At 42.3% G+C, this 25,782-nt stretch overlaps 2 protein-coding genes across 4 annotated transcripts; one reads left to right on the top strand and one right to left on the bottom strand.

The window, feature by feature from the left end:
• Positions 1-131: 131 nt before the first annotated feature.
• LOC118301278 (adhesion G-protein coupled receptor G4) lies at positions 132-15,755 on the top strand. The gene is made up of 32 exons (XM_047330449.1): positions 132-599; positions 814-900; positions 1,412-1,539; positions 1,646-1,883; positions 2,579-2,866; positions 3,711-3,808; positions 4,081-4,142; positions 4,350-4,398; positions 4,640-4,668; positions 4,986-5,140; positions 5,241-5,444; positions 5,524-5,597; positions 6,085-6,152; positions 6,280-6,322; positions 6,745-6,767; positions 6,936-7,081; positions 7,237-7,366; positions 8,265-8,365; positions 8,452-8,656; positions 8,739-8,904; positions 9,065-9,211; positions 9,372-9,497; positions 9,640-9,685; positions 9,792-9,895; positions 10,730-10,851; positions 11,217-11,485; positions 11,607-11,721; positions 12,291-12,369; positions 12,703-12,904; positions 14,069-14,170; positions 14,398-14,562; positions 15,199-15,755. Exons 2-32 carry the CDS (start codon positions 822-824, stop codon positions 15,333-15,335), a joined length of 3,900 nt encoding a protein of 1,299 aa, XP_047186405.1. The 5' UTR covers positions 132-599; positions 814-821; the 3' UTR covers positions 15,336-15,755.
• Positions 15,756-16,638: 883 nt separating this feature from the next.
• Positions 16,639-25,506, bottom strand: adad2 (adenosine deaminase domain containing 2). 3 transcript variants are annotated; one of them, XM_035626612.2, is made up of 11 exons: positions 25,344-25,506; positions 24,052-24,220; positions 23,094-23,247; positions 22,355-22,490; positions 21,788-21,916; positions 20,986-21,136; positions 20,479-20,649; positions 19,571-19,785; positions 18,916-19,147; positions 17,218-17,350; positions 16,639-16,916 (listed from the first exon to the last, which is right to left on the bottom strand). In XM_035626612.2, the coding sequence occupies exons 1-11, from the start codon at positions 25,348-25,350 to the stop codon at positions 16,806-16,808; spliced, it is 1,608 nt and encodes a 535-aa protein (XP_035482505.1). In that variant the 5' UTR covers positions 25,351-25,506; the 3' UTR covers positions 16,639-16,805. The 3 variants fall into 3 exon arrangements, with proteins under 3 accessions (XP_035482505.1, XP_035482508.1, XP_035482506.1); XM_035626615.2 differs by having other exon boundaries at positions 17,265-17,350; XM_035626613.2 differs by lacking the exon at positions 25,344-25,506 and adding an exon at positions 24,952-25,172.
• Between the last annotated feature and the right edge of the window lie 276 nt (positions 25,507-25,782).

Raw genomic sequence — 25,782 nt, 5'->3', positions numbered from 1 at the left:
GAAATGGCAACTGAAAGCTTCAATATTTAATACAGTATATACAATATATAAATGTGGCAACAAGCTTTTTCCTGTCAGATAAATAATTAGGGTATTATTATACATTTGGAAAATATTGATGGCATTTTCTTTCTATGTTCCATCCTACTTCAGGTCAGCACACTGATCTTTATATGAGCTTCAAACTGTGATTTAGCTTCTCATGTGCAGGCAGGGAGCAGTGTTGACAGAGAGCCGAGCATGTTTGTCAAAGGTAAATTACCTCTCGGTTCACGCCTTTGTATGGAAGTCAGGGTTAGCTCTGGTTTGATTGACTGGTGAGATGATATTCTGTATGTACAACCCCCCCCCCCCCGCTCTCTCTCCACACCGTTCTCTGTTGCGCTGAGTGTGTGTCTCTCCTGCACACAGCTGAACACACATATTTACACAAGTGGACCAGTAACACACAGACGTACCGTCTCTATTTGCAGAGACAGGTTTGTGGTTCATCTTATTTCTCTCTGCCGCATCAAATATTGCTGCTGTTCAGATTCTGGATCTGGATTCACTTTCACAGTTTTACTTTACTAATAGGAGTAAATATTTTCCCAATGCAGGTGAGTACTGTAATTATTCTGCTTTTGATAAAACTTGCACTTCAAAATAAGTCTTTGCGAATATTTGGCAGATTAAAACTTGTAACGGAGGGGAGATTGCTCCTTTAATAAAGTTTTGCTTTTGTGTATTTTAAAACTTACATTTTTGATTTAATGCCAGATTCTTCTTATGGAAAATACTGAAAAAAAAGTGATCATTATTTTCCCCCCTCAGGTTTCAGGATGATTTTCCATCAAAAATTCCTGAAAACATTCGTCTGTCTGTCTCTGCTGAGCAGCTCTTCTTTAACCGTGGAGCGAGGTAAACGTCTGCTGGCTTTAGCTTGATTGTCTGACTGAAGACTGAGCCACTGTACTTTAATATGATGTATCATCATATTCTTGTGTGGTTACACAAGAATATGATGATACAACTGAAAGTAATTGATACTGGCAAAGATTAGACCTCGATTAGAGACCAAAATAAATATTAATGCTGCTCGGCTGAACCCACAGTTCTGTGAGAAAGTCTCTGTGCTGATTGTAAATAAAATCATAAAAAACAAACACCGAAGTTAACCACTATCTGGTTACGCAATTACATATATGGTTTGTCTATATTTTAATCTCTTCCGAAGACTAGAATTAAAACATTTTGTTGTGTCGGGTTTATTTGACCTCGTAAAGTCATTGGCCAAGTCTTTGATCGAATAAAAGAAAACACAGCTACGACACGGTTCAGCCCACACTGTGTTTCCACAGCTGCTCCACAGATCCACCACGTGCCCCATGTCAATGGTTTGACTCTATATTGTCTGTTTCTGTATCGTCAGTCCCTCAGCTCAGTCTCTGGGGGAAGGTGGTCGACTTCCGCTCGGGGAGCAGCCACTGGAAGCTGAAGCCTCACGTCTCCATCCCCGCCCTGCAGGAGTTCACCGTCTGCCTCAGCCTGAAGTTTGAGGTATTGATGCGCAAAAGGATCCAAGGGACATTTGCTCTTAACAGCAACGTTTGAAGGCAAATTTATGAATCGTGGCTGTGTGTAATATTTCATCAACCACACGCAGGTCGAGGCCATCTCGCCGTGGACCGCCTTCATGTACCGTCATCCCGAGGCCCAGTATGCCGAGCTGGGCATCGGGGGGGAGTGGGATCACGTAGTGGTCTGGTTGTTCGGGACCCGGTGGACCGCCCCTCAGGTGAACCTCCGTCCGTCGCAGTGGTACTCGCTGTGTCTGACCTGGTCACACACGAAAGACACACCCGCCCTCTACGTCAACGGCAACCTGGTGGACATGATCGCAGGTGGATTATAAGCTGTTGTTTATACTTCTCTGTTTTTGCTTTTACTTCTTTCTTTCGTCTCTGTTTTTACGTCTTGTATGAAGTGTTTCAAAATTCAAGTCACCTGTGGGGGCACGAGATCTTGGGTAGAAACCAAATACAATACTCTCAATACAATGAAACAATGACAACCATTCTCTGGTCTGGCTGACTTGTTGATGGTGAATAATAGTGGAAACACTGAAATCAGCAGGCTGATTCTGCTCCAGGTGAGTTTCAGCTGATGCGTCGTTTATCGTTTTGATTCACTCTCGTGTTTGGCTGCAACAGAATCTGTTATCAGTGGATCAACGCTCTCACAACCTGCTGTGCACTACATTTCCAGCAGTGGACGGAAGGCGGACACAGTTAGGGCGTCGCTGGTGAACATAGTTAAGCATTTTAGCAGCTGAAAAGCCTGATATTTCCCTCAGGAGGTGGTGGAGACCAAAACAGAGCTAAAAGAGAGTGAATATTGGAGTAATCAGAAACACAAACAAACAATGGACTGCTGCGTGTGTAAATAAGTACATTTTTTGGCCATATCATCTTAAAAAGTGAGTCAAGGGGTTCTTGGGACTCTAAAAGATTTTGCTGTTTCAAGGTTATGCGATAATTCCAAGTGTGTTTGACCCCCCTGCGTATCATACGACTTTCTACCCTCTGTTCTCCCTCAGATCCCACCGTCGACACATGTCCCTCCTCCCCGCCCTCGTGCCACAAACTGGCCCCCAATGGGACGCTCACTCTGGGCGCGGCGCACCAGCTGAACGGCGGGAATATCCAGGTGCTTCCCTTTACCTCCATGGTGGGCAGAGTGTCTCTGTTTCGACTGTGGCAGCGAGAGCGCGGCAGGCAGGAGGTGGCGTCGGTGAACTGCACAGAGGGCGACGTGCTGAAGTGGGAGAGTGACATCTGGGACACTCAGATGGCCGCTGTGCTCCTCGACCCCAGCCTGCAGTGTGGTGAGAAAAAAAGAAAAGTGTCCTGTGCACGTCTTCTGCTGGAGTCAGATACTTTACTTTACCTTCTGTTAAATGCCACACACCTTTTTGTCAGATTAGTCAATATAGAAACTGTTCTGTGATCAATACCATTAAGAATGTTCACCCTCAAACTAATGGTAGCCTTAAGTGACGAGCACTCAACCTCTTGGTTTGATTAAAAATCTTGAACCTGGGTTCAATATTATATAAATCTAACAACATTTTTAATATAAATCCTTTTTTTTTTTTAAGAATAATGATCATGATGTTCTGCCAGGCAAATATCCAGAGTTACACAAGTTTTATGAATTAATGTCTGCAAGAAATTAATATTTACACCTCAATAAAAGTCTACTGATTTGATTTTAAACTAAACATGTCTCTACCCATTCATTCCTCAACAACAGGAAATATTACTTTATTATTTACATTAACATGGAAATGTCAGAGCTTGATATGAACAACGCCTGGAAGAAGTGGTTCAACAATGAAATTTTTTTAGTATCAACATCAATTCATTGCACCCGTCAGTTCTGCTTTTCCGATTTTATTTCACAGCAGAGACCCAGTTTTGATTTAAAAAAACGAAACAACTGTTCCTGTTATCAGATTTAAAACTTCCTGTCTTTTGTATACGATCACTTTTTAAAAAATATGTATATATTGAAAGATCCTCAAAATGAAACAGAAGCAAAACCGGTTCAGCAAAAAGCTAAAAAAAACAGTTACACTAAACATATGTTGCCGTTAATGCATTTAAATAGACCTGTACTTTTTAAAAATGTACTTTATAGCATCTAAATCGTCTTTGGTTGTTTGGCAGAATGGTCCTTTTACGAAGTGAGACTGATCTTCGCCATCATCTGTTACGACGGGAACAACACAGAGGTCTACACGGCCAGAGACATCGCACACCAATGGGTAAAATACAAACAAAGACGTACACTAAAAGAAAAAGAAAAACTCAGATATTGATTGTAAAAACTGACAAAAAAAATGTTTGGTATATTTAACACTGAATACTGAAAATGTTTTTTCTTTCTGTCACTTTGGGCTGCAGAACTCGTTTGATAGTTTATTTATTAATAACATATCTGGACATGGTATTGCATTAGGTATTATTTGGACTTTGTGCAGCTGCAGTAAATGTCAGCAGTTGTAACTCTGCCGTTTGCTGTTTGTTGTTCCCGCAGCTCAGAGAGGTGCTGCCCGACAGCATCTATTTACACAGAGTGTCCGTGTTCGAGGCCACCAGGTAGGAGACGCTCACGGGGTTTACAACACGGGAGCCGAGGGCACGTTCTGTAATAAAATACAGTAACCGTGAATGTCACTGTGCATGTAAAACTGTATTTATAGCATATGACGGAGAGAGGGGGGGGGGGCGATGGGGCCACGACCAATCACACACACACACACACACACACACACACACACACACTTTCTCTGATCTCTCACACAGATCCGGTGCAAAAGACAGCGGTGTAAAAACATCACATGAAGACAGGCAGGTAAGTACAGTGAGTACCTCAGAGCCTGACTGATGAATTAACGAGGCTGATATATACTGTAGTGTGTCAATGTACAAAAAATCTGTATTGGCCAACATGGCCTCAATAAGTCAAGTGATATAGAGGCTGAGACTCCGGGTCATATCATATATCTTGCTAAAGTCTATGTTTTGATTATTTAAGTTTACAAATAAAAATAAAAAGCACTACACAGTGAAGTAATGTGTCTCTTACTCTTCAGGTGCGGTGGGTTCCCCCAAATATTAACAGGTAACATGGCCCAGCTTTACTCTTTCTCGTAAAAACATGGTCGGTAAGATCAGTTTCTAGCTCAAAAGACATAATCTCATTGTAAAAAATACTGTTTATCTTTTTGGGGAGTTTATTCGCACTGATTTTTAAACACTTAAACTCTTCATATATATCACATCCTGTAATTCTACTCACTGCTCACATCTCATGTTCACACTAAAGCCGTAAGAAAAGGATTTTGCTTCATTACAAGGGGCCACAAGCCAAAATACCTGGAAACCACAGCTGAAGCGTAGACCGAACTTTAACCCCCCCCCCCCCCCCCCCCCGCGTAGGTATCACTGCCTGGTTCACATAAGTGTGATTCCCTGCATGGACGTGGCAGCTGTGCAGCACGAGATGACAGTGGACCTGAGGAGCCCCTACCATCACCCCGGTGGTCAGCACCAGGTGCTGGCTAAAGAGAGCAGCATCCACACCACACCTGTCGGTAGGACGTGCTTCTCACTAGGCGTATGTGCGCATCTGTGTTTTGGTAAACTTTGCAGAAAAAAAAACTAGTTTCAAAGTATTCTTTTTCCTCTTTCCAGAACGCTTCTCCTCAGCCACCATCAGTCCTGAAGTGGCGACGGTGTCCTCTCCGGACACAACCACTAAATTTACAACCACAGCATCTCCTCCTACTTCCCCCCGGACCACCACACTTACAACTACCAGAACAAGCGACACCAGCACTACCAGTACTTCTGCTAGTGCCGCCACCATCACCACAGCAAGACCCTCAACTATCTCTGGTCAGTCAGGTCATTCACACTCATAGATGTGTTTTTTGTGTGATGTTTCTTTAACCGTTTTGTTTGGCTTCCTCTGCAGAGCTGTACTTCGAGGTAAAGGTGAACGTGTCTATAACAGGAAACTATGATCCAGAACGGACTCTTTCCACCTGGGTGGGTGTCACACGTCAGCACAGCTCTACTTTTCTTACGTGATTTGGCTTTAGCCTTTTTTGAAAAGAAAAGTGACATAACACCACATTGCTAAATGTTTGGATATGAACTGAAAAAAGGACAAAAAATGAAGAAATAGTTGACATTTTTAACTCAAAGCTATAAAACAACGATAGTTGTTTGTTCATGACAGTAGAAATCATTAGATAAATGAGACGTAATGAATACAAGGTTGTGATAGTTAAGTGATTGATCAATGAACAAATCGGGCTAAAGCAACCTAATCGGACGATGGAACTAAACGAAAAACGTAGTATTACCATATCCTCTTTGATTTAATTAATAATGTCATAACACTCAGTTTATAATTCATTCATAAAAACATAGTTGGAACATGGAAGGTGGTGCTCGTCTGACAGTCGGTCAGACAAACGTGTCGAGAACCAACTGAACTCGTCTTTTAAAAAACGTCTCTGGCTCTTCTCAGCTCGTCTCCTGTCTCCCGGGCGACATGATGACAGTTCTCGACCTGCAAGTGCTCCCCAGAGCTCAAAGGTACAGCAGCTGTCACACCCTCACTTCACGAGTCCACACATCCACGTCCAGAGATATGAGAAATCAATATGAATATCATAAAAAAGTGTGAGCGGTTCCAGATTGAGCTTTTTGATCTCACTTCCAGAAATCATCCTCGCCTGCAGTCGAACCTCACCAGCTCAGATGGAGTAAGTGAACATGACGCTTCAACACGTCGCATATTAAACTCACTCAAAATGTTCTAAATTAAAATGACCAGTACTGTAAAAACTGTGAGATCTAAGATTTGACCAGTTTTGGGCTTTTGCAAACTTGCTGCTGATATTCAACATATTTAAATCTTAACATTTCCATAACACAGAATTAGACCTGTTTAGTTTACTTTTCGTACAAAAATCTATTTTTGTTTAATGACATCAATGAATACAACGTGACACGATGCATAACTTTCACTGGATTATTTGCCTGATTTCACATATGGTTTAACTCCGCCTGGAATTTATTTTGAGGATGGCACTGACTTGAAACTGGCCAAATCCTTTTATGGTCTATTACAGTTTCTCCTCCTGAAACCAGTGATAACATTTTTCTCCCTTTTTTTCCTCTCTAGGTGTTCATATACAGAGTTTCCAGGTATGGATCATGCAGCTCTTCACGATTTCTCTTAGATCACGAAACAATTACAGTAACATGAGCTGGAGGACACACAATGAAGGAATCAATGAAGTCAATATATTGCCTTTGCTTTGTGTATACATTGAATATAAAGAGATATTACTCATATTAACTTACTGTCTGTAGAGAGAGTTGTATTTTCCAGGTCCAGGTGATGATGTCGCACTCAGACACACAGGAGATGGAGGAGCTGATACGACACCTTCTGTCGCTGCCTTACGACAACGGCTCCATCACTTTAGAGACACAGGACATAAAGATAAGCCGTATATGTGAGTGAAAAGTGACATGGTGTAAGGTTAAATTCGATAAAAAAATATATTTTTAAAATTTAAATCAAGTGAGTTTTAGTAATTCAATTAGATAATTGATTTTTTTTTCTGGCTCAGTCTCTTTCTCCATCTGTGTCACTGTCTCACTGCCTTAGTGATCCTGAAGTGCAATGCCGAAACCCACCACACGAGGAAAGGCCTGTTTAGGTGGCCCGCCACTTCAGGGGGAGAAAATGCAACTTGTCCGTGCCCAAAAAACCCTCGCCACAACGCCACCCGACACTGGTGAGAGCTCAGACTGCTCAGCCATTCATTTCTTTTATTTATATTAGTTTGTTCAACACCCCTGTGGATATAAAAAATTCTATATAATTTTTTAATTCTATATTCTTTAACAAAGTCCTGAAACTCGGGCACCAATGCCGTGATGATGAGGCAGACATATTGCTTTAAGTAATATGTCTGCCTCATTCACAGACAGAAATACTGACCCACAGCTGCCTGCTGCTTCTTCTTTTTATTTTTACATTTACAATTATTCAACTCGAAGAAGGGTCACTTGTTTTGTTTGTTCTAGCTCTTTTCGCAATGATGAGCTAGTCTGGTGTTTCAGAATGAACTTTTCTCACATTTTCAAACTCAAATATTCTTCGGATAACTAGTTTTGAACCTGACATTTCACTTTTTCAACCTGAGCTCTGACGACAAAGGCTACGCGTGGCCACAGGCCTGAGAGACGACAGGTGGGACTGATGTGCCTTCGCGAGCAGACTGGGCCCAACAATTAATCACGCAGTCACACATTCGGCAGGTTGACAAGGATCGAACACATGAAGAAATACGGGCCCATTCAAGTATCGATCACATCCGTTGGCGTATATTTACACGGCTGTCTGACGGTGTTCAGGACTCCTTCTGTGTGTTGACTCACTGTGACGATGAGCAGTCAAAGCATTAATCAGGAGGTCGGTGGCACTAATGAGTGGAGATAACGGACAAATGACTCTTAGATCAAACACCTCACAGCTGCTTAAGGGTTTTTTCTTTGGATAATGTCCAAGTACTCAACATCATTTTCCACTTTCAGGAAAGTAGCAGATTTATTTAAAAGGTTGCCAGACTCCTTAAAGCTTTTGAATAAAAATGTGTTCCAACGCCTCCTCCCCTCCGGCTCGTCTGACAGCAAGCTGTGTCTCAGTACACACTGGATGGCCCCGGACCTGGAAGCCTGCTCTTTCGTGGTGGAAACCATCCCTGATCTGGACCACGTCGAAGTCACAGACGGTATGTTGCACACTTGATTCTAAGCTTTCATCTGTGACATAACAACCAGCAGGGTTTATCACTTCACGTGTTGTTTCACCTTCCAGACAACGCACTGCACGTTGTGGAGATGATCGAGGGTTTACTACGCAACCACACCACCATCAACTACCAGGAGCTGGTCACGGTCCTCAACAAGCTGCAGGACATCGTGAACGTCAGTGTGATCACACCGTACCTGGGCCAAGCTCTGATCAACATCATCTCTGACATACTGGAGTCTGACAGCGACCTGCTGCCGTTCACCAACACGTGAGGATTTAAAAATGAAAACCTGCTTTACTTTTCCTGTTTCCTGACTTTGCTAACCTCTTCCCTGTCGCTTCCACCACAGTATCCTGAACATCACAGAGGCAGTGGGAGACAGGATGGTGGGCTACGAGGGCTCCTCCAGCCTGGTTGCTCCGGCTATCGCCATCTCAGTGGTGGACATAGATCCAGCAAAGTTTGTCACTTTGACGTTCGGAGTGTCGTCTGATCGGGCAGGCACAAAGCCAGAGGTCGGTAGATTAGCTACAACTGACAAATCAACCTGAAATCGCTTTAAAATCTTCCATTCCCGTCTTTTAAACTTTCTAACGTTAATATTCTTGTCACACTGTGTGTGCACCGATGGAGTCTGAGATTAAGAGAGATGTAACAACAAGTTCTTTGTTCCAGATTTTTATCAACAGTTTTCCCTTCAACGGAACAGTGGCCTTCATCTCCCTGCCTTCCGTACTGCAGCACAGCTTCCCACAAGTCGGCCTCCACCAGAGTCCACCGAGAGTCCAGTTCCAGTTCTACAGCATACCGATGCTCTTCAAGGTTCAGGGTCCTTTCCTCAAATATCATAAAGTTCTCGTTGGCCATTTGAAGAAAAACATACTTTTAACATGAATATGTTCATGCAAGCTCTCGCAAACAAACTGATTCAATGCACATCGGCGAGGTTGGTGGCTCACGTGCATTTTGTTGTAACCTTCAGAGCAGCCTAACGGGTCAGACTCTCAACTCCTTCGTGGTGTCGGCCAGTGTGACCAATGCTAGCTCTCCGATCAAAGACCTCGACGAAGACGCCAAAGTCACGCTCCACCATCTTATACCCAATACGGTAGGGTCAGCTGCTCTTTGAAAATCATTGTTAATCACTGACAGACAGAAATCTGTTGCAGAGTTAAGCTGCCCAAAAATGAACGAGTTCGTAATTCTTTGCTCTGATTAACGAATGCATTTCATTTTCATCTCTGTTAAAGCTTAACAAGGACGTACAGTGTGTGTACTGGAACTTCAATAAAAACGGTGGGTTTGAATCTCGACTCTCACATTATAGATGCTGGATGGACTGTGTGTGTGTGTGTGTGTGCGCGCGTGTGTGAAATGCTAAATGTCCTGTGTTGACATCCAGACGGACAGGGAGGCTGGGATGATCAAGGCTGCAGAAAATACAACAGCAGCCCTGACTACACAACGTGCCTGTGCGACCACCTCACACACTTCGGAGTTCTTCTGGTACAAACCATATCTCACTGTTTTACTGTTTCCTGGACTAAACATCTCAGAGACAACGCATCTAAATGTTTTGGTAATAGTAGTGACAGTGGTCACCAGCAGAGGGCGCACAGAGCACAATAAATAAAGTGACGCACCAAGCAAAGTTGGTCACGATTTCACTTCATACTTCCTGTAGTTTCCTCTTCCTGTTTTTACAATTGTCAAAGACATTAATTTCAAATCAAGCATAATCTTTAAAGTTCTTTAAAATGATATAATGTATCATTATTTCGATTTTTGTGGATCACAAAATTGGTCATTTGACCTTTGAGATGGCTAAATAATTTCCATAAGAATTAAACATTTTTCTTAAAAATGTCTAGTTTCGTCTAGTATCACAGCTATACCAGCAGTGCTATATAAATACAGTCAATTTACACTTCTTGTATTTTCATGTACTCATTTGGACTGCAGGACTTGAGGCTGCTTGGTGTGAGCTTCTTTTTACTCATTTTGTGAATGACACTTGACCTCAGATGGAGCAGGAACAGGAAGCTTTAAAAAAGCAAATTTAACAGGGTTGATTATGACCAACGGTCTAACATCCAAGATACTCAGTTTACAATGATGTAAGACATAAAAGTCGATGTTGATTAACCATCTGTTGGTAAAATAACTATTGATTAATCAACTAATTTCAGCTCCATAGTATTTAAAGTTGGCTCAACATGCTGGGAACAGCATATTTCCCATCGTCACAAAGTGGCTCAAATTCAAATAGTGTTGAACTTTTAATTCTGCACACGACTGAACGTTACAGTAATGTTAACATAAATGTGTGTTTGTGTCTAGGACGTCTCCAGGACTCCGGTGGACGCAGCCGACGAGCAGATCCTGACCATCGTCACATACGTTGGCTGTGGAGTCTCATCGCTGTTCCTGGGAATCACTGTCGTCACCTACACAGTTTTCGAGTTAAGACTCCCAACTACAAACACAATGCCACCACTAGAAGTTCTTTAAGTGTCAGCTCTTATTATTATAGTTTCTTATTTATTCATCCATTTTTTTCTGATTCATAACTTCTTCTACACCCATTGACATAGAAAGTCGATGTCGGAGGAGGCTGCCGGCCCGCCCACAGCTGGCCGCACGCCTGACAAATGGCATTTTCCAGTTAGATAAATAATTTCATACACTGCACTGACAGCAAGTAGGACGAAACTCTTTCAGTGTTGTGTCCAAAAGTGTTGCATCCGCAGCCATGAAGAGGCCAAGGCATCAGTTATTGCAGGTGTAGCGAGGTCTTCTTTTTACCTTCCATTTCCCGTGTGTCCAGGAAGCTTCGTCGAGACTACCCCTCTCAGATCCTCATCAACCTCTGCCTGGCGCTGCTGGGCTTGAACCTGGTGTTCCTGGTCAACTCCTGGTTGTCCTCCTGGGGTCTGTACGCCCTCTGTGTCGCCGCAGCCGCCGCGCTGCACTACTTCCTCCTGGCTTCGTTCACCTGGATGGGACTGGAGGCCGTCAACATGTACTTTGCCCTCGTCAAGGTCTTCAACGTCTACGTGCCCTCATACATCCTCAAGTTCTGCGCTCTGGGGTGGGGTGAGTCCTGCGATCAGTCGACTGACCTGAGTCAAGCTGAAACACGAGAACATTTAAGCCAGATAATTGTGCTAATCATCATGTCCGAGGACGTGACACACGCTGCACGCTCTTCCTCCAGGGCTTCCTCTGATGATCTGCATCCTGGTGCTGATCGTGAACAGAGAGGCTTATGGCAGTCACCTCTACACAGACGCTCAGCACAGCCTGGAGACACTTGACGACTCTGACAACTTGTGAGTTTCAGCTTCATCTCACATTCGCTTTCAACGTCTCGATTCATCTTGAAACGCAAGGGTTTCAATCAAGAAGTGAGCCTGAGGAGTATAAAATCTTTGAAAAAAATCTTATATACTGTTTGGTTTCCCTGGCAAGATGGGACTCGCAGGTTCAATAAAACAAGGATGTTTTTATCTTTGCCACGCACAGCGCCACATGTGCAGAGTTTGTGACTAGAAGGCTGTTTTCACATTCATCTGTTGAAGAGTTGGTGTTTATTTGTGTCCTCAGTTCAATTTAGATCTGCGATTAACACATGTTCATGGTTCAATGTGCAACTTACACAAACTTTAAACTCTAGAGCACAAACACCAAAACTCAGCCCAACAGTTAAGTTGGAGACATCTTATGCTGGCGCACACTGATATTCTGGATTTATCACTGAGGAAGGAGGAGTCGATGCAAACTGAAAGTCATGGAACAGGATATCAAACTTTTAAATGGCCGTCTACTTGCTTTTTGAAAGTCCTCCCTTCTTCTTCTTTTTTTATTAATTCCCTCTCCCACTCAATCCTTGTCTCCTCAGCTGTTGGCTGCAGGACGACGTGACATTTTACGTGTCTGTGGTTGCCTACGCCGTGCTGGTCTTTCTCTTCAACACTGGGGTAAAAAAAAAAAAATCCTTAAAGTTCATACACAAGTTTAAACTACTAAAACAATGTTTTATGACAACTTTTTTTTTACAGCTTAATGTATCAGAGTTTTATACTTATGAGCTTTGAAATTTAAACAAAAAAAGTTTTATAGCTAAAGGATTTATCATTTTAGGCAGACTTTTAGTGCTTTGATAGGATATAGTGCACATCTTCAAATTCGATATCAAAGGAGACAGTGCAGGCTTTGTAGCTCATGTGGCCTCGCATGACCCAATCAAATCCCCCACTTCAGGGCCTTAATATCTTGCATCTCATAAGATTTCTTTTGAATTTTTTTTGTAGGTTTTTGTGGTGGTTTTGATACAGATTCGCCACATGCGAGTCAACAGCCCGGCGGGAACCCGCAGGGGACTGATGCACGACCTGAAGGGAGTCGCCAGTCTGACCTTGTTACTCGGACTGACGTGGACTGTTGGCTTCTTCACCTGGGGGCCAGCGAGGGTCGCTCTGCTCTACCTGTTCTCTGGACTCAACACTCTGCAAGGTTTGTTTTTTGTACTGAAACATTTTACTGAACGCTTGGAGAGAACAGGCCTAACACACCTTGGGTGTCGGCTCAGGTTGAAGGTCAGCACAGCTATGACGTCATCAGACATCTTGTACCAATAAGAATGATAAAACATGTAGTTCATCTAACAGGGGAGAAACAGGAGTCAAACACGCATTCACTCACATCTCTGACTAAAGCTCTGATCACACACCCTTCATCCGTGTCGTGGTTTGGCAGCTGCATTTCCACTTCTTGATTCAGGTCCACTAATACGACGACTGAAACTGCTGCTACTGACAAAGTGGGTGGCTGTGGCTCAGGAGCTGGAGAGGGTCGTCCACTAACCAGAAGGTCGAATGTTCAATCAGAAGTGTCCTTGGGCAAGACACTTAACCCCAAATTGCCCCCCGACAGCTGTACCACCAGTGCTATATAAATACAGTCAATTTACTCTTCTTGGATTTTCATGTACTCATTTGGACTGCAGGACTTGAAGCTGCTTGGTGTGAACTTCTTTTTACTCATTTTGTGAATGACACTTGACCTCAGATGGAGCAGGAACAGGAAGCTTTAAAAAAGGAAAATTTTAACAGGGTTGATAATGATAATGATCAAATCTCACAAACCCGCACCTCATTGTGAACAGGAAGGAGGACAGGAAACACTCGTGACGAGCATTTTACGACTCATTTGTGCGCCTACGGTGAGAGGTTTTTGGTAAAGCCAACATTTACCCGACCGTTTTCATAGTCGTGGCTTATTTTTCTCTCGCTACTTTCATTCTCGCATGAGGCCCATTGTGAGTGTTCCTGTGTGTTTATTTACCGAGTCAAGGTTTGCTCACCACCGCACACGCAATTTTCCTAAATATCACACTTGACTTTCACCGTTCAAAAGAACCAAAACATCTCAGTACAGAAAAGGAAGAAATCAGACAGAGGCGGAATGATGCAACTCTTTCTCAACTGCTTTCACGTCGGCCTGGCGCCGTCATAGTACCTTTATGTTTCATCTGAGGGTGATGCAACAAAAGCCCTCCACTCTTATTGTTCTTCAAGGATGTGCCAACATTATGTGCAGAGGGAAGAACTGACCAATTGACCGAGACCCAATCTAGTCCGGCTTGAACTCGTGACCTGACTTTTCTTTATATTCCAGGACTTTTAATCTTCCTCTTCCACTGTCTGATGAAGGAGAATGTTAGGAAACAGTGGAGGATTCACCTCTGCTTTGGGCGTTTTCGACTGGAGGAGCACTCCGGTACGTCAGCCACAAACGGTGTGATGTTACTTTATCAATTAGGTCTGTACAATGCATGTGATCAATTAACCGGTACTAAACAAAGATTCAGTTATGAACAGCTGCTTCCGTGTAACCATCAGTCTGCTCTGGTTGTGTCATTGTATCTGTTGTGTCACTGCAATCCACTCGTGAGGGGAAACTCTGGGCTCTGATTTGTGTTACTTGTGTTTGGTGTCATCGTCCAGAGTGGAGCAACTCGGCCTCAGCTGGAGCTGCGGCCAAGCCCAGATTAAATCCTCCGCGAGCATCGTTGCCGTCAGTCCACTCCGTCAAGTCCAGTTCCACGGAGAGCACATCGGCCTCCTCCGACTCCAGCCAGAGAGACTCATCGTGCAAGAGACCCAATCTAGGTGAGGGAAGCAGCACGCGGTCTATCAAGTGTCTATCAACATTACTATTTTAGTTAAAGAAAAAAAGATAATCCAAGTTTTATAAAAAAATATTTGATTTAATTGAATAATAAAGGCAAGATTGTAAAAAATCTGTTGTGAGAAATAGCGAGCAAAGGTTTTGCCTTCAATTACAATCCTTAATGAGTTCTTCAAAAACCCTTTTCAGTGACTTGAAAAAAATAAATAATATTATACTATTATACAATCTAATATTATCAATTCCTTAATCCTCCATCTATTGTAAAACAATTAAAGTTGCAATTAAAAGGTATAAATTAATCATGTTGCGATTCAGCCTCCCTCTTATGAAATGATCACAGGTTTAGTCGGGTGGCAATTGTCCCTCGGCTGCCAGAATCACAGTGAATGTCACTGCATACATTAATGAGGCCGCGGCTAGCGTTGAAGAATACATGAAAGCCTTTGTAGTTAATCCAGTTCAAACACATCGAAAATTATATGACTCCAATGTCTCACACGTTCCCTTCATTTACCTGACAGCTTCGTTTAACCACAAACTCCCGAGCATCTGTGAGAGAAAGAGTGAAATATCACACCTCCAAATTGTTCATGGATATTAAAATTACCTTGCAGGCCTTTTCGTGACTTCCCTGGTTCTCCCACGAGCCCAGAGAGGCCCCACGGCCACAGGAGCCCTCTCTTCCCAGAGGGACACGAACCAGACGCCCGGCTGGAGGAATCACTCGCTTGACCGGCAGGAACAAAGATAAAAAACCACACACTATCAGAAACTATCCTGAAAACTCAGAACAGACTCAACCCAGAGAGATATGAAATCCAGGCAGTGTAGAAATGACTTTAGCTCCAGACCATTTTATTCAACCTTCGTTGGATAATTTTACAATACAATTTTTATTTTTTTTGACACATATTGTAAAAGAGCCTGTAATTACTAAGACATGAGTGGTTGCATCAATTCCAAGGAGTTGGTTGCCAAGCAACTGGTGAGTGGAGACATGGTGACTATGAACCCACAGTCTGTATAACAAAAAAACACAACAAAATTTTGAATTCAAGATGTGACGCAAGTCTCCATGTTCCTCCTTCACCCCCGTCTCTGCGGAGTGTGCTTCACATAAAACAGTGATTTTTCCACAATCATAACTTAATTAAATTATTGTAACACCATCTTTGTATGTGGCTGACATTATGTGTGTGTGTGTGTGTATTCTGTCACCCATGTGTGAAAGACGTGATGGTACAAAATTTGTAATTTTTGTTATTAAGTTCTTAATTTTCTGGATTCATCACTACTGCAGCCTTGGGGTCAATATACACTCACTGTCCATTATATTAGTGTCAACAAATGTTTTTGTTGACACTAAGAAGTGATAGTTATTTTACTTTATGTTTATGACTATGTATATTCAGTAGCAGCTGTTTTGGTTATTTTTGAAGTCATAGTTTTATGAATCACCTAATACACAGTATGTTAGGTGGAATTTGTAAAACCTTGCAATATTGCTACAGATGTCTGAAATTACCAAATACTCAGAAATTATAGAAACTTGAAATGAAGAAAATTATTCATTCACAACTTATTATCGGCGCTCTCACTCGTTGAGAGAGAAAGTTGAATCTGAATTACTGATACTGAGATACAATTAAATGTGAACTGGGATTATTACTAAATTTAAAAAAAAAAGGACCTGCAAAAACTATTAGAGAAGTTGAAAATTTTGAGCTTTGTACCACATCTGTGGTTCTTGAGCTGCTGATTTGAAATCCTGATAACTGGACTTTGCTGTCGCAACAACTGGAAACACTCAACAACATATGACGGTGAATTTCATTAAACACTATATATTGAAAAAAACGAAATAATTACCTGTTCACAGCTCCATATCCGTCCCGTCAACTGGCTGCTTGATTTGTTTGGCACATCAAGACAACTTGCTTTGTTGTTGATCAGAACGAGCGTATGTGACAATGTTGGTGACAATGTTGCTGAGGGAAATGTTCCCTTCAAGCAACACATTTACACCCACAACTCATTCAGACTGACGACTTCACTGTGGTGCAGTCAGGTCTTTATTTTTTTCCACATCAACTCAACCAGAAGAAAACAACAAAGTTATACATAAAACTTAGAGAAAAATACGGTTAATTTGGAAACAGAACCGCAGTTAACAAAAGGAACTTTGATAAACTTCTACATTCTTCTTCACAAAAGAAAGAGCTCAAGCGCTAAAGCAATCCACCAGCTTTTTTGATTTCCACAGGCCCGTGTGGACTTTCACAAACTGCTGCTTGACCAGATCTTTGACCGTCTGGTAGACCATGGCTTCAACCTGTAAAAGCAACAAACCATTAAAAACATCTTCAGTGCTTTCACGGTAGCCTAGACCGGACGAGATTCACAGTGCCGCACTGAGCATTAATGTTATCATCTATCTATCTATCTATCTATCTATCCATCCATCCATCCATCTATCTATCCATCCATCCATCCATCCATCCATCCATCCATCCATCCACCCACACACACACACACACACACACACACACACACACACACACACACACACACACACACACACACACACACACACACACACACACACACACACACACACACACACACACACACACCTTGACGCTATGGTAGGTGGGAAGTTCCAGCAGATGGCTGTGCCTACCCAGCTGGGCCACTCGCAGGAAATAGCTGTAGAGGGCTCTCTTGCAGACTCTGCTGGAGAAGCCAGGTCCACTCACAGAGGGAGAACTGGGAAGTGAAAACCTAGAGTGAAACCACGCATACACGGGGAGAACATGCAAACTCCACAAAGAAAGTCCCTGTTTGGTTTGAACCGGGACTCAAACCTGTGAGTTGACAGCGCTAACCACTACACCACCGTGCAGACCCTATAGATGTATTATTTGTCTTATATACAGTATGGAGTATTTCATGGGAGCTCTTTTCTCTTCAATGTAAACTTCTTTTAACCAAAACACACATGTTCTTAGACCTGCAATCTATTATATAAACTATCATTTCGGTTGTGAAGTTGTGAGCACAACACTGATACATCATCACATTTTCAGATGATTTGGATAAGTTGCTTATTCACACAATTCAAAAATGTGTTTGCCTTAGAGTCCACAAGAGGGCGCTCTAAAAAAATGAACATTAGCTTGACCGAATGCTGCCCTATAGACCTATTAGCAAACTAAAGTGATACATAATAATGAAGGGGCTCAAGCGTGCAAAGCTCAAAAATTGGATATTCACAATACTGAAGTCTCTGAGTAGCGGTGTGTAGAAGGATTGTGGGTTCGTCACAATAGCTGGTAAAAGGACCAACAAAGATGAGTAAAAGGTTCTGCCTTTCTCTACAACTGGTCTGATGACTCATCTACCAGTTTAACATTCAAGTTATGTAGCAAGGCACCGGAAACGAGTGCAGCATCGTCGCTAGGCGAGATTTATATGCAATGATATGCGGCACAGTTGTAGAACACCGCACACAAAAGGGGTGGTCATGTAGCACAAGTGTGGGACTTTGGTAGATGATGTCACGTCAAGTAAATGTTAAATGTTGGGTGAAGTCTGGCCATTTTATTGTCTCAATGTTTCCACCACCAGTCTCCAGTCTGTTCCATAATCACTACTCTGTCTACATCGTGATGTTCCTCGTCCCACTCAAAATCTCCTCTATTTATTTTCTATTACCAGCACATTTTTCACATAATGGATTCTTCTTAGTCGAATTCATGCTTGTGAGTTTTCCAGTATGTGTTCTTGACATTCCTTTCACTTCCTCTTAACTGATTTTCACTTCGTTGTTTGGAACATGCTACAGACCTCAAACAGACACTTTAACCCACAAAGTTGCCTAAACCCCCCCAAAAAAACAGACAGTTCAGGCTGCAGGACAGAAGCTGAAATGTGCTGCGACCATGTGAGCGCCAAGCAGGATCTCAAATCTATTTTTGGCTGTAATCTCTGCTCAAGGACAACACAGCCTTCAGTGAAAGCCGCGTCTATGTTACCGGACATCAGCGGTTGTCTGCAGCTCCAAAGCCAAGAGATGGCAGGAGCCCCGAGACCCTCAACGAGGCCGTCAAACAAACAAACCGCATCGGGCTCTGCCAGCAGTTCTGCTCTATCCTTGGATCTGGCTAAAGGAGTGTGAATGAGGTAAGCTAGAGTCTGGTCAAGAGAGCAGGATATTATACTCCACCACGTGTTTGAAAAGTTCCTGCACATTTAGTTCACTTATTAAGATATTTAAATGTCACGCACTTTTCTAGAAGTGAGTCATTCCACAATGCATCTGCATCTCTTACCCATGGACAATTCTGCCCATTTCACTGTCCAGAACTTCAATATCCTTGTCACCGAGGCACCAGTTAATGCTGAGGAAGTTATTCTGCCAGGCGGTCCCGACGGGCCCCACGTAGTCGCCAGAGAGACAGACGACGTTGTGCTTCTTGTAGAACGGTGGCAGAACGTCCTCCCATCCATCACCGTCCATCTTGGTGATGTCAGACACCCCCTCATTAAAGGGCTTCTGGCCCCCTGAATCAAAACAACGACCTCAGTGTCTCCTTAAATTATTCAGGATTTTACAAGTACACAGCCTAACTGAGGTGAACTCATTTGAATTACAGCAAGTAAATCCTACATAAACATCTCACTTTATGTTTATGACAGCATTAGAAATCATCACACTTTGACATAAAATACCAGTTTACTGTTAACTAAAAAAAACCTACTACATTAAGCTAATTTCACAGTGACTTCCAACAGGAATTTAAAAGGGATAGTTCTGACATTTTTTGAAATATACTTATTCGCCATTTTGCCGAGACTTACACGAAAAGATGGATACCACTCGTGTCTGTAAACTTGATATGGAGCTACAGCCAGCAGGTTATTAGCTTAGCTAGCTTGCAAGAAAGTAAATAAAGAATATTTCCCAAAATGTTGAGGCTTTTTTACCTACTACCATGCTGGTGATGTAGAGCGGCTGAATGAAGTGGCTCAGTAATGCACCCTGAACCCCGGTTACCGTCCAGCGACACAGCTTGTCACTACCAGACATGCAGCAGACCACGGCGCCCCAGAGACTCGGTTCGAGGTAGGAGACTTGGACCAGCTGGCCCATGGCGTGATACTGGGGCTTTATTGGCATCCAGTCGTTGTTCACGGAGCCCCTGAGCAGGACATTGGACTGAATTTGAATCATATAGGTCGATAACACAAAGCTGAAATTCAGTTAGAGAGAGATCTAACATAAGTTTCATTAAGAAAATTTAAATTAAAGACAAATAATCAACAATTAACTGAAAAAGACATAATTCAGCTAAGTTTTTATCATTGTAAGAAAATATACCCCGAAATGTTTTACAACATCTGTAAGATACCGTTCTTCCAAATCAAATCTACAGTTTTAGAATTTAATCCTTATTTTCTATTACTCAAAAGCATTTTACATATACAAAAAAAAAACGTTTAAAACAATGCACACAGGAGAAATACAGGAACAGCAGTACAATCTATTGCAAGCCAGTGCAACAGCCCCGCCATGAACATCCATCTTTATGAAATTTATAGAGTTGACCTTAGTGACATATAATTGCATTTATTGGGGAGGCTGTAGTTAAAGGTGGTTTTGTACATTATATAGATTTTATATTATGTAAATGGAAAAGACAAAACCTATAAAGTAGTTCAGTAGAACACCACTACTACGACTATAACCTCAATGCTAAAACATATAATTTAATTGACAGTTTAATAAAAATGTGATATTACAAGTCTCGTTAAAGTTTAGCTTCATGGCAGAACAGTTTGACCGTTTTGCATTATACTTTACTGGTTCACAAAAATAAGGTGGGACGCTGTACTTGAAGCAGAAGTTCTGGGCGGCTCCCACAGGACACCGATTGGTGTAGAGATGCAGGCTGATCTTGGGTTTTAGCTGGAGCTGATGGCTGTCGGCACTGCTCTCGAAGATACAGTTCTCCTTGGCGTTTGGATCAGCGTCGAAGAAGAGCAGGAGCTGTTTGTACACAAACCTGAGCAAGAGTCACAAAAGTACAAATGTGAGTTTCAGCCATAATCAGCCCCCCCCCATCACATTTATCAGTATTTAAAGTAAAGCAGGGACATTTCCCACATCAGCTATTCCAAAATTAAACATGTAACCACAACTCACAAGTATTTAGACTTTTTTTTCTGTCAGGCTTCCTGCCTCAGCATAAAATAAAGAATACTACATGAAAGTGCCAGGTGTCAGATTTAAAAGCCAAAAAAAAGGTCACTTTTTCAAAAAAGAAATGAATAGATACTTTAGACTTAGATAAGGTTGGTGGTCATTCATCCTCTAAGGAAGTCTTATTTGTGGTTTGTACCTTAGGAGAGCCCGTCGGGCGATGACGATGGCGTGGCAGTCGTGGACCATCGTCCCATTGTAGCAAAGCCACCGGCGGCAGCTTGTACGGCCGGCTCCCAGTGCCACCACTTTGTACTGCTCACGCGGACAACCTGCCGTGTCCAGCACTTCTGTGGAGGAAAATTTTAACTATTTTACATTCACGTGTATATTACCTTTCTGCTGAAGTTAGCGCCATCTGCTCGAGACGAGATTTGTACAAGACACGGGGACTGACGTGTGAAGGGCATTTAACAAGAATGAGTTTAGCCCCAGGGACAAGCAACGACACGTATTTAACAATACACTTGTAAAGCTTGGACAGAATGTAAAAGGCCTGGAAGCTAAAAAGAGTGAAACGCCATTTATATGCAATCCTCATCAGTCTCATCGGCCTGACTTGAGACTCAGGTCACAATCAATCTGGCAGGTTTTCTTTAAAAATGAAAAGAAAGGATAACTATCTAGCTGTGACATCAGATGAAAAAACAAAAAGCTGTCCAACATATGATTACATTAATATTTCTTTATAATTCACTGAGAATTTTTTTGATTCATGCTTGGAAACCTTCATGGGCCGTACTAGAATTTAAAATGAGCACGTCCAACCATTTGATATGCTACTGCAACAATGACCTGTCATTGGCACAGGCCCTGTTTAAGAATATCTACACACTTAAAGTAAAAGACTCTTTGTTCTCTTTTGCAGGGAATAGAAAAAAATACACTGGTTACTCAATAAATAAACAATTTTACTGACCCATGGTGTATAAGGAGCTTACCCCCTATTAAGACAAATGCTGCCATGTGGTTCTTGCAGCCCTGGAAATCAGGAAACATCTTCAGGAGGCTGTCAAACTTCTCACTGCTGATTGCTGCCATGTGATTCTTGTGCCACTCACTTTGCCAGGCTGGAAGAAAGATAAAAGTGACAGTTAGCAGAGGGGAGTTCATTCTACTTCTGTGTGACCGGGACAGAGAAGAGCCTTGGTTGAGATCAGCGATCCCACAGGGCCCTCAAACGTGACTTGGATGCCACTAGTCTAGGGTGTTTGACAATGGCTTTGAGGGAAGAAGAGCAGAGCAGTTCTTCACTGCTCTGCAGGCTGCAGTAGCATCAGGGAGTTGAATTTGGGATGGTAGCTGCAACAGGAAGCCAGCGTGGTTCACAGAAAAGCTGGGTGGCGTGTGAGAGCTTTGGACGACAGGCAGCAGCGTTTTGGACAAGCTGCGGAGCTCTGTTCGCAGATACAGGGGCTCCGCAGACACTACGCTGAAAATTCAAGATGATTAAAGCAACGGTTTTATTAGAACGCTGACATCCTATAGTGTGACTACTACTACTGGACCTTCAGGCTTAGTGCTCTCCTCCTGATTCTGGTCCATGATCAGGTCCAGGAGGAGCTCTTCATCCAAGATTTTGCTTTCAGCAGGTGACATGACAGGGAAAGAGAAGCCAGCTGACCCGTCATCAGAGTCTTCATCCTTAAAGCACACAGAAAAAAAATAAATACAGAACCATCCTTTCTATTGTCTTAATGAAGGAGAGCATGTCATTATCAGCGCACGTAAACATCCTGTTGGAGCTGAGAAAAGATGGATCACATCAAGACTGAGAATGTATTTCTGGTGTTCATAAATTTATCATTATCATTCACTGCTCTACTTGCCAGTAATCTGCCCTTAATTATCACAGATGTGGAGAGATTTCACTTTGTCAGCTTTTCAAAAATGGCTTAATACCATAATTTATTCCCCCCATGATTTTCTGGAGTTTGAAGGAAACCATCTGTGTAAACCATAGAATTACATATGAGACCGCATATTAGGTTTTCGCCCTCAGACATTAGCCACTGGGGGTGACGAGACAGATATTGAGTTCAAGTTTGTAGGAGAAACTTCTGGGTGAAACAACCCATCTGTCCGTTATTGACAGCGCTTATCCTTTTAGGGTCACGGGGGGCTGGAGCCAATCCCAGCTGACATTGGGCGAGAGGCGGAGTACACCCCGGACAGGTCACCAGCTTATCGCAGAGCTGATGTACAGAGACAAACAACAAATCACATTGGTTCTTTCCATTTGTTTACCTCATCTCCCAGCAGGATGTTCCCAGAACCAAGTTTATCCTGAAGTTTGGGATTGGAAGTCATCTCCACTCTGGGTCCGTCGCACCCTTCAGGGAGCAAAGCCTCTTTTGCCTGGTCAAAGTCTTCGGAAGCACTTGCATCTTTCCTGTGAGGGCTGCATAAACAGTAAAACACTGGAAAATGAGTGGCTGATAATTCAAAATGTCTGGATGGTTGTGAATGACCATTTGCATATCCCACAGTAACACAACATCAACCCAGTATCTTAACAGTTACTTTAAATAATATGCAAAATTAAACATGACGGTAACAATTTTCAAATCCCTGGGCCACACATTTTCACAAAACTGAAAGTGGGAGACAGACTTTGGGTTTTAGGGTGAGATTCAAGAGTAAGAAAATCTCAGAAAGCTCAACAGTGGGTAATTAATAACCTTCTCTACCTGAAACCAACTACATCGAGGTTGTCACAACTGTCCATAGTCCTGAAAATATGGGCGGACTCATTATTTAGTTTCACTAACTGAATGACGGTGTGTGCGGACACACTGCCCGGCAGGCTCCTCATCTGTCTGCTCTGAAACCCCAGTAATAAGCCACAGAGACACAATAAAAGACAACGGGCTGTTGTTAAGGGAACAGCTACGGCTTGTTTTTATTGACCTGAGCTTTATAGTGCACTCCTAATGATTTTTCTCTGAGGCAAAACAAATAATGTTGAAGTCTGTACCAAATGAACGGGAGATAATTGTGACGGTCCATTTGAAATGTTTATAGGAAGGATTCATTCGTCACAACTGTGATGTGTTGCAGCTCTAAAGAATGACTGATGCCAATTAAGCGGACCAGGAGGGTATGAGGAGCGCCGTTCTCTTATCCGGACAAATGTACAATTAGTGTTAAGCTGGTTGTTCTAGTAGAGTAACTGCACATTAGACACTGAAACCGTTTTCGTTACCTCAGCCCGGAAGCGTCGCTGTAAACCGGTACATCATCATCCGTCAGGAGGACGCGTGGACGGCGAAGGTGCAAGCTTGGCTCAAAGCCTGGCAGAGACTGAAAACTGGCAGCACCTCTTCTTGGATTGTACTTAAACGCCTCATGATCGTCCATGCTTTTCAAGCAACCTGCAGAAAAATGTAAGTTGACATAAGGCTTGCAGATTCCCACATTATCCAATTTTTGATTTTATTTAACAGTAACTTATATTTCAATGGGTCTCAAGGATAATTACTGACAATGCAAACTATTATATGTTACTGCTGAAAAAGAAGCAGTAATTAGAAAATGATCAGATACTTAGATATCAAAAATACCAAACTCTAATTTAGTTATGTGTCGTACCTACTGTATTCATACATAAGCTCTAAAATTTAACAAGACTCATGAGATTATATTCACTCTGTTGTTAAACAATAAGTCCACATTAGTAAAGTACATTTTTTTGCATATAATGTTAATGAAGCCTTGTAACGTCAACTCTGAATCTCACAGGCCAACATCATCTTAAAGAGAGGAGCAAAAAATTGTTAATTTTGCTAAAAAAGTCACATTAAGCTGATAAACTTGACGCGACACTGGATCGATCAATAAAATGATCAACACTTATATTCAGCAAATTGTCATAAAATGTGATTTGTATATTTTACCAGCCTGCTGTCTTTCAATTAATACCATTGTATTTTGGACAAAATGTCACCTTGTATATATATATATATATATATATATATATATATATATATATATATATATATATATATATTTATTAATCTAGTTCAGTCTTACGTAGAATGGTTAATCCAGAAAAGCAATGCCAAACGAGTCAATAGTAAGATCATTAATTGTCGCCCTAGGTTACCTGTTCAGCGAACACCGGCTAATCAATTAACACCTGCTAACACCTGTTTAAACGCCTTGTCTGCGCCGGAAATTAAATTCAGAAGATTAAACCACATGTGAAATAAATCTGTGGAACAAAGAGAGTCGCCTGCAGGTCGCCTGGGGTCTTCACTCTTCACCGGTATAAACTTTAAAAGCGAGGTTCGGCTAATGTCAATTAGCAGCTACGTTCAAGCTAACGCTAGCATCGGTTAGCTCGCACGGACAAACCACGGCGTTTCCGGTCCGGTTGACTCTGACAGAAAGAGTAGAAACACGCGCTGGGCCGTTCCACTCCGTCTCGAGTCTGAGGCGACACGATTTTAACTCTTAAATGAAATCACTGCCACGTCATTATCCCACGAACTTTACCTTCCATCTTCCCCCTTCCACCGTCCTCGACGCTGAGGAACAACAAGAGGTGGTGGAGTCGCGGTCGTGTCGAGCAGATCCAGAGCCGTGGTGAGGAGGTGTTGTGCACAAACTAACGGTGGAGACAAGCGACGGTAGCGGCAGACATTTTGTTTTGTTTTGTTTTTAAACAAAAACTTCCATAGTGGTTAATTTGTGTGTATGTGTAATGTCAAAAGTATGTGGACGTCCGAGCATTCCAACCGTAGGTCCTCTGCGATTGTTTTGAGTCTCATAACTATAGAATTGACATTAGCATTCAATAACTGAACATCAGAGATATAGAATACATCTTCCACATTCTACATTTAAAAACAAATCTTTGTTCATTCAGGGTCAGAGGAATGTTATTCTGTAAAAACATACTGTATATAATCAAAATTTAAAAAAATCTTCCAAT

The sequence above is a fragment of the Scophthalmus maximus genome, chromosome 2 (genome assembly GCF_022379125.1).
Source record: "Scophthalmus maximus strain ysfricsl-2021 chromosome 2, ASM2237912v1, whole genome shotgun sequence".
NCBI lineage: Eukaryota > Metazoa > Chordata > Actinopteri > Pleuronectiformes > Scophthalmidae > Scophthalmus > Scophthalmus maximus.
The sequence above is the reverse complement of the archived record's forward strand: the minus strand, read 5'-3'. Positions and strand labels throughout refer to the sequence as shown.